Here is a 16142-nt window from a genome sequence, read left to right on the forward strand (position 1 = left end):
AAGCTAAAGTGATATTTTTTTTCTATGGACAGTTAGGTCAATATTTTACTCACTGATGGAAAAATATTCATGCCAAACCAATTGTGTGGGGAAGGGGGGAGGGGTGAAGTTGAGATAAATAATTCTTCTACTTGAGGCAGAGAATGTTTTTTCTATGCATATTGCGTAACAAATATGTTGTAAAGCGATGGGGCAAGGAAAAATGCGTGATAAAACGAGGGGTGTGGCAATATTTTCTGAGAGCAGCCAAATTTAGTGCATATCTAAATGCCATTAAAATGCGTATTTGGGCCAAAATAGCAAGGGGGCTCCCCAAGAATGGTGCTGATCACATCACCTTCAAATTGGCAAAAATTGAAGAATTGTGGGGTAAAGGTGGCCAGAGCATGGTGCAAAGTGCATCTGAAACTACCTTCTCTCATTTGCTTTCTCATGGCCCCTATGGTATCATCACTAATCTTGCAATTACTGGAAAGTGCCAAGTATTTCTGCCCCGATTTTCTTGCTCCTGTGGAAGTGAGAACCCCTTACACAAGACATTTTAACCAATTAACATAATGGAGTAAGCGATCTCCTTTCCTCTGATGTCTAAAATTATGTTGTTGCTTTTGAACTTGAATATGCACATTCAACAAACATAGCGTACGGCCAGTAATAAAAAACCAAAAAAACAACTTTCCCCCACAGGAGCAAATTAATCTGCCACTTTGCACAGCTATGCAGTAATTGAAAGATTCAACCCTTTTCTCTTTCTTTAATGCTAGGCATCGGGTATCTTGCTCATATGTGGGAAGCATTGACATGACTGCATTGGAAAGTGTCTAATCAGCTATCTCCCCCACCCCCCTTGCCTTCCTCCTACTTTCTTTCTGCAACTTGGCCCGGAATGAGCACACTTCTGATAAGACTTGTTTGGCGTAGCTCCACCACATATTTGTCTGCCGCTTCCTCCCCTTACAAAACGGTGGGAGGGTTGTCTCCCAGCAATGGGCAGCTGGCAACAGGCACCAGTGATAGGAAACACTAGCACCAGATACAAAGCGAGGAGATAAAAAAAAAGACAACCTATTTTTCTTCTTCTTGTTCTTCAATCTGATAAAAACCTTGAACTACCAGAGCAGTGCAGGAAGGAAATTCACATGATGCTAAGAAAAATATATTATCGGAACGATTCAGGTGCTGAAAATAACACAATATTAAATGTTGACGGGAAGACAAAAAAAAAGAAGAAAAAAAAGGGAAGCACCTTATTTACGGGGAAACTATTGGTGGAAGGAGTGCTTGCCCTCCGCAAGACTTCTAAATGCAATAATAAATCCTCGATTATGCAATAATAAATCGTCGATTAACATGGATGTAAATAAGAATCAGTGGCATGCCCAAAGGGGGTTGATGGGGGGTCACAAGCTCCCTCTCTCTCTGGTCAGTATTTCTAAAAAAAAAAAAAAAGAAGTCAAAGGCAGGAAAAGATGGCAAAGTGACTACTATAAAAAGTATACGTAACCCCATCCCTTTTCAAAAATCCTGCGTACGTCACTGATAATTTATTGCGAGGTCTAAACTTGCGTAAGTTTGACAAAGCTTGTTTTGTTCACTTCATGCTATTTGGCTGATCGGGACTGGATACATATGCAGCTCAAAGTGGAATCTAAACCATTCTGCATGTCTTATGGACACTTTGATTGCAGTATATAAAGATACTTGGCACCCATCTATAAAAGATCACACCCCCCAATTACCCGGGACTTCTAAAAATAGCAACTAATTACCAGTTTACAGAGTAAACTGAGATCTCACACATCAGATGCACAAACCAGGGTTGCTACGAGTTTTTGATTATGAAATTCCCTCACATTTCCAGGTTTTCCAGTCCAAAAATGAAATTTTTCCAGACATGTTTATCATCATGATTTTTGCTTTTGAACCTTGTGTTTTTCAATTAAATATATAATCCATTAATTATTATGAATAATCACTTTCACAACTTTTCTTCTTTTAGCAAATTTCATTCAACACACACAAGAATAAGTGAAAATTTCAAGAGTAAAATTACAATCGGCATCAAATGTATTAGGGGCTACAATCACGTGTATCTAGCCTAAATGTATTAGGGGCTACAATCACGTGTATCTAGCCTTCAGGCTGAGGTAACAGAAATGCTGCTCTTTTTCTTACATTTATAAGTACAAAGCATCTGGAAAAATTTTTGTTGCATAAAGGAATTCTATAGGAAATGCCAACAAAACTCAGATCTATAAAATAACAAGACTATAATCTCATCTTCACCAATCATTCCGACAATTATGATCATATTGTCAATGTACTTTAGTTATCAATCAGATATCTGGACTAAGTTTTACTTTGATATTCTTTCTAATATCTAGTACTATAAAAGTGAAAATTTATTACAGAAATTCGAAGAAAGGCTTATTTTGCACAAGACTGAGAATCATAAGAACCAAATCCAGAAGTGGAAGTGAACTGCTTGTTCATTTTGCAACTTTTTCTATTGCAGACTCCACACTGCACGTAAATTCCAGACGATCTGCAAAATTCCCTGACATTTCCCTGTTTTCCAGGTTTTCCAGATGCGTAGCAACCCTGACAAATTGAACCTAAGAGGCGGCAGTTAGAAGCAGTCATCCACTGTTCCTACCCTCGAAAGTTGGTCCCGTTAATCAGTCATTGACTTTCACAGCAAGTCTTGCTTTTATTCCTTAAAAATTCATTATCATAGTTATTTCCCATTGTTAAATAATTTTTGACACAATATACCCCATAAAAAGTAGATTGTGTTGTCTTTTCTTACCGACACTTGAGTTTCACCCCTCCCTTATGCTTTCCCACTTTTTAAGTTTCCAGCATTTTATGTTTTTTATATACAGGCCCCTGAAAAACATAAAAATCGGGGTTTGACTGTATGCATGCATGCCCTTAATAATGCAGGGAAATGTAAAATTTTGGATCAGAAAGTAAAGGTAAAGCATACAGCACCCTGCCATGAAGGCACATTTAGGGATGTGGGGGTATGGCCCAACAGAATATCTGCCATTTTGGAGGTCATGTGATCAGTACCATGCTCCAGCCACCTTTATCCCCCCAGCACTTCCCACAGGTACCTTTGATTTGAAGCTGGGTGAGCCCCAGAGCCACTTTATGCTGGGAGAAGGCCGAAAAAATTCTTCTGAAGAATTTTATATTGGATCTGTAAAACATTGGTCATTGTTGCTAGAAAGTATTTTGCATTAGCCCATTCCTTCAACAGGGAATAAAGTATCATGGAAATCAGTGCTTAAAATTCCTCGTAGGAAGCAAATCCTGGAATTCAAGGAATTCTTACGTCAATGGGTATGTTGATAAAATATCTTCCTCTTATGTGGATGTCCCCTACCGTGGCCCTGCAGTCTAAGGCATCATGCTTTGGGCTCAGGCTACAGGGTGCATGCAGGTTTGAGTCTCTTGGGCGGAAGTGTAACAACTCTTCTCCTGAGATTTCAGCCTCTGTATGGGACCAGTGGCCACCCATCATGAGGAAATTGGAGAGCTATGAATGAGTAGCTTAACACGATCAAGAAAACGTACTACAATTGGGGGTTCATCAAGCTGACCACACATCACTCCGTAACTGGTTGTATGATCTCCCACCTCGGCAGGTCGGAAGGAGGTTGGCAATCTGTAGGTAGACCCTGGGCCTTACAAGTTGTTGCACCATGAAATATTATTTTACTTATGTGGACAACTTACCTAGACGGTTCAGCCTTGCCATAGAATCCATTGCTCTTTGGTAAGCTTTCCTCACATCTTCCTCAGACACTACTAGTTTTATTCTATTCCACCTTTCTGGTTGCTCAAGCCACTGATGTGCATTTACAGCAACTTGGGTTCCCAGTGGTTTTGTCAGCACAAGAACATCTCCCACAACAGCATTATCTGGCCTGTGAAAATACAAATCATGAAGCACTACAAATTCAAGATTCCATTAATTTTAATGTGGTGGAACCATCTTAAAACAAATAGATTCTGACACTTTCAAAGTACTTAAAGGCCACGAGGTAAACTTTCCTTCACCTAACTTGAGAAGACAAAAGAGGAATATCTATATGGCCTGGTTGTCAAGATGTACATGGAATTTTACATGGGTGCCTATGGCAGCATTCCATTTCTTTTTTGAAGTACTGAGGAACATGAACTCTGCAAACCATGTGAATGGAGAGAAACTTTAAACTGGCTGTTACAAAAACTGCCAAATCACTGTTCTGATTAATGAAAACAAGAGCGGAGTCTATACTACATTGAACAGATAAACACACACTTACACATACTCACCAATACTGATGCTTTAAGGGGATGTGGGACAATTTCGTACCAGTTGTGCATTTATTTCAATATCGTCCGAATGGGCAGTGCTACTGAGGGAAAAAGCTGGCGTTGAATAGAGTATGAATTTCTCCACATGTTGCAAGTGAAAGTGTTTTTTAAAGTTGATTATTGAGCTAGATACGATGTTTGAAAAACATGATAATTAAGAATTTTCAGAAACCCATGTATTCCTTATGGGGAATAAACTTCAACTTACGGCTAATCAAATGGAAGTTTTGACATTTCTGTCTGTCAATTACTACTTCAGTCTGTCCTTTTTCCGTTGATATATTTTTCTATGCCATCGGAAGTTTGATATTCCCAAGCGAACAAATAAAATAATACTTCCATAAGAGCAATGCATTTCTTATTGTCTCCTACGGCCATCCTGGCAGTGTTGCCCAACTAATGCACATAAAAGAGCTAAATTTCACCGTAAATGGAGTAAAAACGTTCAAGGAGCTACATTTACGAAACTGGATAAAGTGCATGCTGGGTTATTTACGTGTCAAATGAGTGGGGGTGTGAGGGCACTGCTATTACCGTTAGCTTTAAAGTTATGGCAATTTATTCTTAGTTTTCACAGTCTAGATCCGGCCGCATCACCCATCTCAATAATCCACCAATGGTCATATGAAATCGAAAATAAAGTATTCCCAGATAAAAATATTACCCCCTCTTCATGTCAGCCAATAAAACAATATCACGCCACATGCAAAATGTATACTTATGACAGAAGTTGTCTATGTAAGCCGGAGCCAATGATGGCATCATAGTGGGGCAGGGGTCAGATGCCATAGTTCACAGCCAAACTAGTGCATGAGAGAGCCAGATCTGGCTCCAAAAAGAGCGAAGCTGGCAACAGTGATCAGCAGCTGCTGAAGAGAGAAGAACCTAGGGGAATCCCCCCCCCCCCCCTCGCATGTCTGTCTCACCTCAGCGGACAGGAGCTTTTCACATTTCAAACTTGCCACGAAGTACAAAAAAATCATAGCTCAATAACTAAAGTGGATGTCACCATAGGAACAGACCACTTCGCTTCAATATTTCTCTGAATTTTCAGGGAGTGACCTTTCCACCCCTCGCACGTTATCAACAGGAGGGTTTTATGTCACTGTTGCTTCTAAACAATGTATCCAGCTCTAGTAGTTTGTGACCAGATTGAAGAATGGCTGCTTGTGTGGCGGTATAGGAAGTTACCACATCTGTGCACTTACAAGCAGTCCCCAATCAGAGTACAACACACACTAAAATGAGTATAATGGTGAAGACATGTAGATGTAGATTATCATATCAATAAGTTTAGTTTAATGATCCAAGCACAATAGCCAACAGTTGCAATAAGTCACTAGAAATACATGTGTGGTTGCACATATAATAAGCATCTAAAAATAATTATGTTCTTATGGTAAATAGTCATCATTTAACAAAATTTATTGATTTATTCAATCAGCATTATTAAAAATTAGATGATTGCCTGGTGTTGCCCTGATATTTATTTATCGCAATCTTCTATTAGACAGGAATATGTATAATGAATTCTAACTATAGAGTAAAATGAACTTTGGTTTGAAAGGCATTGGGAGTGTCACTATCAATCTTAGCGACCCGAAAACTATTTATTCCACACTAATATCGGTAGTTTTTGATTATTTTTACATGTCCCCCCCTCCTCCCCTAGGGGTGCCAGGGGTGTCTTACCCCCACAGTATTTCTTTCCAGATTGCAAGTGATTGTTCGAGTGTAATGCCGGTTACCAGGTGGTTTGCCCGCAATTGTGGCAGAAGGCCTGAGAGACGTCATAAATCCAAGATGGCTACCACTACATGAAATAACTAAGAAAAGACATCATAACTCCTTTAACCTTTTGCTGCCCAAGCGTCTCGAACGAGATACCCAAAAGTAACCCTCAGGGGACCAAGCGTCTCGATCAAGATGCTGTGTCAAGGTCGTAGTTTTTACATTATAACTTTTCTATTTTTGGCTAGAATTTAGATTTTATTTTTTTATATTGTTCCTAACACATGTATTTAACAGAAATGGTTTTTTGCATTTTTTTTGTCTTCATGAAAATGGAGGGGGGGAAAGGGACTTCTTTTTTTGCGTCTCTTTTCAAGGTCAACTTTTTGCTGACAAAGGAAGACCAGCTTTGTTGTTCTAAAGCAATGCTTTTCACTCCCTCCTGCTAAGTGCATTCGAAGGAAGCTTGTTTATCAGTATCCGATGTCAAAATGAAAGTTTTCCGTGAGGGCGCAAGCAGGGGGGAAGACTGGTTGTTGAATCTGCGTTGTGAGAATGGAATTTCGAAGCGTGCTGAAGGAAACCTTTTTTTTTTTTTTTTTTTTTTTTTAGCACAAGTGGCAACAGGGGTTACCCAGCATTGTCTAAATATAGAATTTCAAGCAGCTGCAAGAATTGGCGCTCATTTGTCACTACGTTCTAGCTTTTCGTCCGTGAATGTTGTGCGTAGGCGTCATTTTGTGCCCAAGTGCGAGGACATTTTTTGGGTCGTGACTATTTTTTTAAATAATTTTTGGGGGTTTTCTCCCTTCCCCCCCATATATACACCAAATTTGCATAAATTTTGCATTTTGTCATTTTTTTTCGGGGCGGGGAAAAGTATTTTTGGGGGGATCTCCCCTTTCCCCCTCCATATGTACGCCGAATGTGCATAAATTATATATCGTCAGAATCTGATTCATTCTGCGTACAACGGCATATCTTTCATATCTCTAGGGCATTTAGTTTCTGAGCTATAGTCATTTCAAGGTACCGCTGCATTTTGAAGCTTGAATCAGTGGCCATTCCTTTTGGGGGTACAACTCAAGTTACATTGGTCATACGACAATGATGCAAATATTTTTCTGTTTCTTACATGCCAGCGATAATTTCTATGTGCATTTTGAACTTTTCATATCTTTTTTTCGGGGGGGGGGGGAGGGGGGCGAAATCCCTTTTTTAAAAAAAGTATTTTCAGGGGATTTCCCCCCTTCATATATACGCCGAATGTGCATAAATTATATATAGTCTAAATCTGTGATTCATTCTGCGTACAATGGTATATCTTTCATATCTCTAGGGCATTTAGTTTCTGAGCTATAGTCATTTCAAGGTACTGCTGCATTTTGAAGCTTGAATCAGTGGCATGCCGACCATTCCTTTTGGGGGTACAACTCAAGTTACATTGTACATATGATGATAATGCAAATATTTTTGTGTTCCTTACATGTCAGCGATCATTTCCATGTTCATGTCGACACTTTTTTCTTGGGGGGAGGGTGGGGGAACCAAATTTTTTCCCCAAAATTTTGGAATTTTGAGAGTTAGCCCCTCCCCCCCACCACATATACGCCGAATTTTCAAAAATTTCATATAGTCTGAATCTCTGGTTCATTCCGTGTACAACGGTATATCACTCATCTCTCTAGGGCAATTAGCCTCCGATCTACACTCATTTAATTGAAACTGCATTTTACTCAAAATCGGCTCGGGCAATAGAGGCTTACTTGTGAAAAAGGTCTTGGGCGGCAAAAGGTTAATAGTGGTTTTTGGAATTTTTTTTATAGATACATGTTTTGTTCAGAATTTAAAAATAAACAAAATTGATTCTTAGTTTTTTTTATATCTCGCACTGTTATGGAGATATATCTAGTGAAACTATTTCGTGCCCTTTTTTGCAAGGATTCTATGCATATTTTACACTTTACTTGACATTCTGGCAAATATAAAGGGGGAAAATTACTGCCTGTGATATTTTGTTGATGCCTACTATTGTGGCGTATTGCCTGTGTGACATACATCCAAGATGGCTGCCTATGCAGACATTAACAAACACTGTCCCCATCGAAGAAGTAGTGGTGCGTAGAATGAAAAAACACCGTTTCGTCACCAGGCTCGTCGAAAACTGTGTGTGTAGGATGAGTTGGGAGTGAGGGTGGGTGGGAGGGATGGGATGGGATGGGATGGCTTGGGAGGGACAGTGGGTCAAGGGTGGGCATTACTGGGTGGCCTTATTCAGGCCAGGTGGAGTGGTTGCACTGATGGCTGATATATAGGCCCTCTCCAATCTTTTGCGAACAGAGGTGTTGGCTGGTTGGGGTAGGAGATGGATGATCGTTACCCGGAAGCAGTCGTTGAAACTGATGTTGTGGTGGTTGGTGTGCACGGCAACAGAAGTCCAGGTTGTGGGTGGAGGAGTGGTGGTTATTGATCCGGAGGTTGAGGGCCGTTGATGTTTCCTCCAGGTAAAAATCCCCACAGATGTTGCAGGTGAGGATGTAGATAAGGTTTCAGGCATGGCAGGTCCCTTTGGGATGGAGGGTAAATTTGTCAGCGGCCGTGTGCATCTGGAGGGTGTGAGAGGTAATGAGGATGGGGCAGGTCTTGCACCTGGGGCGGTTGCATTTGTGGGCAGAGGGGTGTTGAAGGAGTGTTGTGGACCAGGATATTTTGGAGGTGGGGGGGGGGGCATTTGAAAACCACTTTGGGCTTGTCAGGAAATATGTTTTTGGTTACAGGATCAGTGTAGTGTGTGCCTGATTTTGTTGAGGTGGGGATGATATTGGGTGATGTGTGCAGGTGGGTTGGTGGCAGCAGGTTTCTTGGTGGTAGTGGTGTGTGAGGCAGCTCGCGATATTTGTTTCATGACCAGGACTAAGGGATATCCACAGTTGACCAGGGCTTGGTGTAGGCGGAGGTTATAATTCTGGTGGGAGGTGGGTGAAGTGTTCAGGCGCTGTCCCCTGAGGGCCGGAGAGAATGGAATGGCTTCTTTGGTGTGGAACGGGTGGGAGCTGGAGAAGTGTAGGTATTGCATGTGGTTGGTGGGTTTTATGTGGATAGAGATAGTCAGGTGTCCTCCCTCTTCTTCGATGGGGACCTGGCAACTCTGCAGGGCCCCAACTTCCGGTTCAGTCTCTTTAGTCTCACACTGATGATGCTACTAAGCTAGCGAAAATTTTGAATTTTTCCACTGTCCGGCGAGTGTTTCCCTTCTCCTTCTTTGATTTTTATTTAGCCCTTTTGGTCCTCCTTGCTTTTATCCATATATATATGTAGGAGACAGTAAACACTTACCACAATTGAAGAAAAGATCGATATTTCGAGGTTATGACCTCATTTTCAGAGTAGGTAGAAAGTGGAGTACAAAAGCGTAGAGGCACAGAATACTGACGCCAGCATCCGTCAGCACAGTGGTGCCAGAAACAAGTGATAGAACACTGGTTTTGCGAAAAGATCCTTTCACCAGTGTTTACTGCAGGATGGATGGTCGGTGGGTGGGTTGTGATTAGGGGGGGGGGGGGGAATGGGAGAATACTTATTGGGTGGCTAGGTTGAGTCTGGGGGGTATGGTGGCGTGCATTCCTGAAATGTAGGCACTTTCCAATCGCCTGTGGGTGGAGGTGTCAGTGTGCTGGGGTAATAGGTGTATTATGGCTACATGGAAACTGTTGTTGAAGGTGGTGTTGTGGCTGAAAACCTATTTCAATCTGTGTAGGGGGAAAAGTAGCACCATTCTTCTGTCCTTTAGTTTTCTCCTCTGTTCAAAATTTGTAATATATATATATATATATATGTAATTTTTTTTGTATTTTTCTAACTTTTTGTATTCATATTTATCTAAGGTTTTGTGTAATAATTACTGTGTGTTTGTATCATGTATTTATGTAAATCATATTGTAAATAGCAAATCAAATTGTAATGCCTATTGTAATTGGAGCATTCGCTCTGTTATAGGAGACTGGTTAATAAATAAATTCTTAAATCTCATTTTATTGGTGATGTGGCTTACGAAGCTTTGAGTTCCCTTTCTAAGTAGTGGAAATCTATTGCAGTTGGTAACACTGCAGACAGGTGTGCGACCGGTGCAGTTGATTGAAAGAACGCACTGAGACCTATTAGGTATCGTAGGACTGCAGGTACCATACGGGTTTACAATCCCTGCCAGGAACGATCTTGGCAGGTGGTCAGGCAAGGTGCTCAAGCGAGGGTGTTGCGCAGGTTGCATGACATTTTAGGAGTGATAGTCTCATAAACAGGTCTTGTGCAGGCCTCTGGTCGCATGTTGCTTGGGAGTGATAGTCTCATAAACAGGTCTTGTGCGGGCCTCTGGTCGCATGTTGCTTAAGTGTTGTTTTTCACTCATTCACATGTAAAATTTTCAAAAGATGCTATAATATTATGAGGGGTAGCAAAAGGACTATTTCAATCTCTTTCAAGAACAGACACGTTAATTGCTGCTACACACTACTGGGAGATATATGTCCCATCCGTCAGCTAAAGGTTAAGAATTTAAAGTTGTTCAAAATATTGATCAATTGTAAGTATCAGTTTACTGGGGTTTTGCTTCAAAATATTCAAGAATTATATCTGATTACCCCTTGCGTAATCACTAGGGCCAGGGACTTTATATTATAACGTATTTTTTATTTGGCATTGGATCAAATACTGGGATGAGATCCTTACGTTGGCAGGATAAGGAAATTACAAACAAAGAAAATTAAAGCAGATGCTACATTTTCTTCCCAACTAGTACAGAACAATAATACCCCCCCCCCTTTTTATTTAACCAGCCAACAATTGATAGCTGTGCGGACATAGTTGAGGGAAAATGTCCTCAGTAATTGTTGTGCTGGCACGAGTATCACCATAAACAAGTTTAAATTCTTCTCATTTCTGTACCTATTTATCGTTTCCCACAACAATCAGTCAAAAGTGAAAGTAACATTCGATACATTACAGCCCCTACTATATCCTCTTTTGAATATGGAACTTCAAGATCATTTATTGTTTGAGCCATGCACGTATTAGTGTGTACACTCTGTCCCGAATATCGTAGGAGCAGGCAAATGAAAACAAGTGTCTGCGCAAGTAGTGACACGAGACAGCTCCACCACAGAGGTGTAAATCAAATCTGATATATTAGTAAATTAAAGTTAGGATAATTGCAGTAAACATCATGATATTTTTAGTATTTTCCCAATACATTCTTTGGTTTAAGTGATTCTGATTTAATTTAATACCTCACCCCTTCTGTACTCTATCTTCTCTGGAAAATACTGACTTCCCATATAATGAGAAATTCAAAAGTACTGTTGTGCATAATTTTGGCTTTACTGGGAATATTTCTGCATTTTTATGACAGAATTACACACATATTCTACAGTTTTATAGGACAAAGTCCGGGGCCCTAGTAATCACAAAATATGTTTTTACACAATAATGTTGCAAAATAATGCAAACTTTGAATTTTGCATAATATCCATGACAATTAAGACTCCACGTAAATGTCGTGTGGCATCTTTAGACTTGAAAAAGACCAAACTGTTGGGAAAGTATGAGCCGAAACATCATCATTAACTAGAAAGTTGCATGCACTTTCACAATTTAAATAAGCATGCACCTTACACAAAACTGTACCTCATCCACTTTAATACAAATTTTGCATATCGAAACACTTAACCTTTAGGTGACCTTTAACTGAGCCTTGCACACCTGTATTCCTCCTCTTCCCAGTTTACATTTTCCCACATTGATGCCCTGATTAATGTAAAATCAAGGTTTCACTGTTTTGAGGTTTAAAAAAGTGTATATTACAAAATAGATGTTTGAATATTATTTTAAGTGAGATTAAGTTAACCAATCTTTGGTCCGAAACTTTAAAGTAAGTTCATTTGTCTGTAGATCTGTTTGGATGTATCCCATGATTGGCAAGAATTCTCCAAGCAACATGCCACCTAGATATTTTCCCAGTTGAAATTACAGGAAATATACTTAAAGGAAAAAAGGAAATACTCACACTATGTATTCATTTGTCTGGCACACTGTGGATGCAACACCTCCAATTGTACACCAGGGATTCATCACAGTTTGTCCACCAGTCACATTTGTTCCAGCTTCCAGAGCAGTATCCTGAAATTGTACTCAGAATGAATAAACAGTCTGAGCATGGTGCAGATCATATTGTGCCATAGCAAGAATCTGAGAGATCCTTACCACCATGTGACCATGGTAAAGCAGACACAAATATGGCAATACAAGAGTAAACCCAAACTGGTCTACCCAAAGGAAATATGACATTTTGTACAAAGTTCTAACAAAATGCAAGAAAATAGATGCAAATTTAAAATGTTAAACTTCATATGAATCAAAAAAATCCCTCAAATATTTAATCTTGTAATTCCAATTTTTGTATCAACTATGGATTCATACAGAAGAACTTGAATTTTTCACATTTATCTTTTGCAAGATACTTACTGCACCAAAGTTGCACTTTCAAAAAAATTGCACTCAACATTAAAATGCTCATTCTTAGTTTCTCGTACTTGCCACAATTGAGTGATGGAATTCTTAAATTAATGAACAATTAACCCTCCCATTACCAAGACTACCCCAGGTTGATTTTCCCCTATAATAATTTTATCTTAAGAGCTACATACTTGTAGTTTCATGACTTTGTCCTAAAATGATTGAAATTGTATTTACACTCATGACTGACCCAATTTTTTTTTGTTTTTATAGTTATTATTGACGGGATATATTGGTGGGGTTGTGAGACTACCCAGCTTGGTATGAAATGTCTTATCTTCTTATTTGTCAAAAATGAAGGTTTTACAAAATACATCTGTCATTCATCTTCGTTATTTAATTTTTTCACTGTTGAGTTTTACCATACATCCATTGTTTAGCTCAACATATATTGTTCTTTATTTCTTTCAGGTTACTATTGTTGAGTTGAATTAGAGCGTACATAAATTGCAATGATGCACTAGTGTCACCATACGTTGTTTATGTTCAGTTTAAATACTTTTAATAATTTGAAAAAATGTATTTCAATACTAAATAAAGATATTCATTGAAAATAACAGAATCTAAAAACAAATATTACACTAAATCACAAAATTGTATTGGGGTAGTCAAAATACCCTGCTTGGTAAAATAAAGGTGTCGAAAAGCATGGCAACGGGAGGGTTAACTGCTCGTAAATTGAAAAATTTGAAAACATTAATTCTCTTCACTTCAAGATTAAGGGAAGTTTCACATCTAAGTTGCAAAGGACAAATCATAGGCCACACTAATCACTTGGAAATGAAACTTCCAAAACAAATTTATGAATGGTCAGCTGCAGATTTCTGAATTTCACAGTATATTCACTGCATATTAGCATAAAGAAGTGGTAAATCACTAAAAACTGAATGAGATCAAAGTTGTGTTGTTTCACAACATATCATTTTATGTACGTACTTTCAAGCACTTTCTGGTTATGATCCATGTTTTTCAGTGTTATTGCGAATTAGAAAAGTTCCCTATTCATACGTTCTTAATTTGGTTTTAAAAGAAAAACTAGGGCTGAGCCAATACTGCTTTGAATCGAGATTAATATTATTGTGCAAGTAGTCAACCCCAATTGAATGCATCAACTTGCATTAAAACATTCAAGAATTAGATCCAAAAGCCCAAATAAATATCACTTCCATCTATAATGGAGCCACCATATCAACCGATGTCCATTCACAGCGCAGAACGGTTATTTTAAAAAAATCCTGTTTCCCATATGCTGTTTTGGGAAGGGGGATTTTTAAAGTTGCTGCTTCTTGCCCAAGCAGCAGGCCTAATTGTTGTTTGACCAGGAGTTTCTTCGTAGGTAAACACGGCAAGAAAGGGTCACTGCCAAAAACTCTGTCCCCACATTGGCTGAAAGGGTGCCTCCACTATAAATTTAATGTAAAAAAAAAACAAAAAAAAACTCCAGAATATGTACATTACAAAATATTTTTCAATCCAGAATTTGCAAATCTGGCCACATACAGAGAAGTCCCTTTACAAGACAGAAAACATTGTGGTGAAATTCTTACATTCTTGCACTTTCCAGAACTATAATCTGCAATCCAGTAGGAAGCATTATTGAATTAATAGGGCAGATAATATTTATGATTACAGTATGTATATTGAAACTGAAAAATAATTTTTGTGGGGTTTAAACATTGGCCTTGTTGCCCTTTCACCTGAAAGAAATTAAAAGTTTGAACATACAAGGGGTCATCAACTCACATGGTCATTCAACCATTTTAGAAAAAAAAATAGTGTATTATTTCACCTATATATCCATAGTTCAAAATACCTGGTTTAGAAATAGTGGCCATATATCCATCATGTAAAGGTCTGAAAATTTAACCACGTATCATGATGGCAATATGGCTACCATTTCTGTACCAGATGTGACACACAAAAGGTTTCTACATATGGTACACATGTGAAATCAAACAAAAGATTAAAATTATCCAATATATGTAAACAACCACAATTCAAAGTTAATTTACTGCTTATAGATTGAACCAAAGAGGCAAATCACAAATTTGAATAAAATTTACAAAACATAGCACATGACTATGCAATTTGTGAATCCACACACTGAAGCTGAACAAGAGGAAGTTGCTTATCCCCCAATGGCCTAGGAGCTTTTCTTCTATAGATACAAGAACTCAACTTTCTTAAGACATATCTCTCAGACACTTGATGTACACCCTTTGTGCCACCTGACAGATACTGAGGCAATATTCTAACTCCTGTAATACACACATCCCAGCATATCCACCATGGTGGACTCAATATAAACAGCAACGAACAGTTGCAAAATCAAAGATACATGGTGGCAGCACATCTTTTTAATCATGGGGGATATCAAGTGTATTTGAGCAGTTCGTACAATGTTTGGTTCAAGACAATCTTCAAACATACAAGTTCAGAAGTTCTCTCAGTGCTAAATTCATGAAATAATAATAATAAATACACTTGTGTGTTACAAATGGCAAGCTGTGCAATCATTACCTTAAATCCTCTCATCATCAATGGCATGACTACATCACGTTCCTTCTCACTCATTTTTGTTGAGACAGCCAGAAGCATTAACATGTTATCACATTCTGTAACTCCCATTGCATAGAGGTCACTTAAAACATTGGAGCATGCAATCTTTCCTGAAATAAAAAAAGAAAATGAAGTAATTAAAACAAAAAAAAATCTTCATGTGCAAGGGATTGTATCTCAAACCAAAGCATTATTCTTCACACCTTTGTCATTTCCAATTTGTTAGCAAATTCAGTGTCAGGCTTTCACACTACAAAACCATTGTGGATAAAATACAAGTATGATTTCAAGTTATGGTAAGTTTACAAAATTTAAGGCTACAACATTATTGGGAAGAAAACTATTTCTTCCTCCACATTTTTGAGAATGAAGTGGTACCCCCATTTTTATATTTTCAGCAGTATTACTAACCTGAACTTCCAAATTTCTTTTAATAATCTGTGTTATTATCTTTAGCTACTTGGTGTTATTTCCCCCAAAATTCACATTTTCATTAAATGGGCTGTACTGAACATTAAAATGACTAAAAATTCATACTTATTCTTAACCTCTTGTACTTACCTTCAGAACAACGACTTTCAAAATTAATCAACCTACAACTACTTGAGATTTTTAAAACAGCATTGTTAACAAAGCAAAACAACAAAAAGATTGCATTAAAGAACATTTATAGTCTTTAAAAATAAATTAATGTACACCCCTGTTCACATCAAGTGTCACATTTTATAAGGTTGAACAGTTTAAGCATGTGCCACTTTACCTGAAGAGGAGTACATGAGAAACCAATATATTTACTGATGTCTTGGAACAATTAATTTTAGACTCTTTTCCCATTATCTTCACGATTAGAGCTCATATATTGTTAGACTAAAAAGAAACATTTGTGCAAATAAAAATGGCATTTTGGTTGTAACAAT

General features: G+C 38.4%; 1 protein-coding gene across 2 annotated transcripts in view; it reads right to left on the minus strand.

Annotated features, from left to right (window-relative positions):
* Positions 1–16142, minus strand: part of Sps1 (inactive selenide, water dikinase) — a 69885-nt gene that overhangs the window by 22334 nt on the left and 31409 nt on the right. For both annotated transcript variants that reach the window (XM_083117153.1, XM_083117154.1), the window contains exons 3-5: positions 15187–15335; positions 12158–12270; positions 3745–3935 (exon numbers count right to left, since the gene is read on the minus strand). In XM_083117153.1, coding sequence (XP_082973279.1) covers positions 3745–3935; positions 12158–12270; positions 15187–15335 — 453 coding nt within the window. The remainder of the gene's footprint in view (positions 1–3744; positions 3936–12157; positions 12271–15186; positions 15336–16142) is intronic.

This window comes from Lepisma saccharinum, chromosome 2 (assembly GCF_977018435.1).
Source record: "Lepisma saccharinum chromosome 2, izLepSacc3.1, whole genome shotgun sequence".
NCBI classification, from domain to species: domain Eukaryota; kingdom Metazoa; phylum Arthropoda; class Insecta; order Zygentoma; family Lepismatidae; genus Lepisma; species Lepisma saccharinum.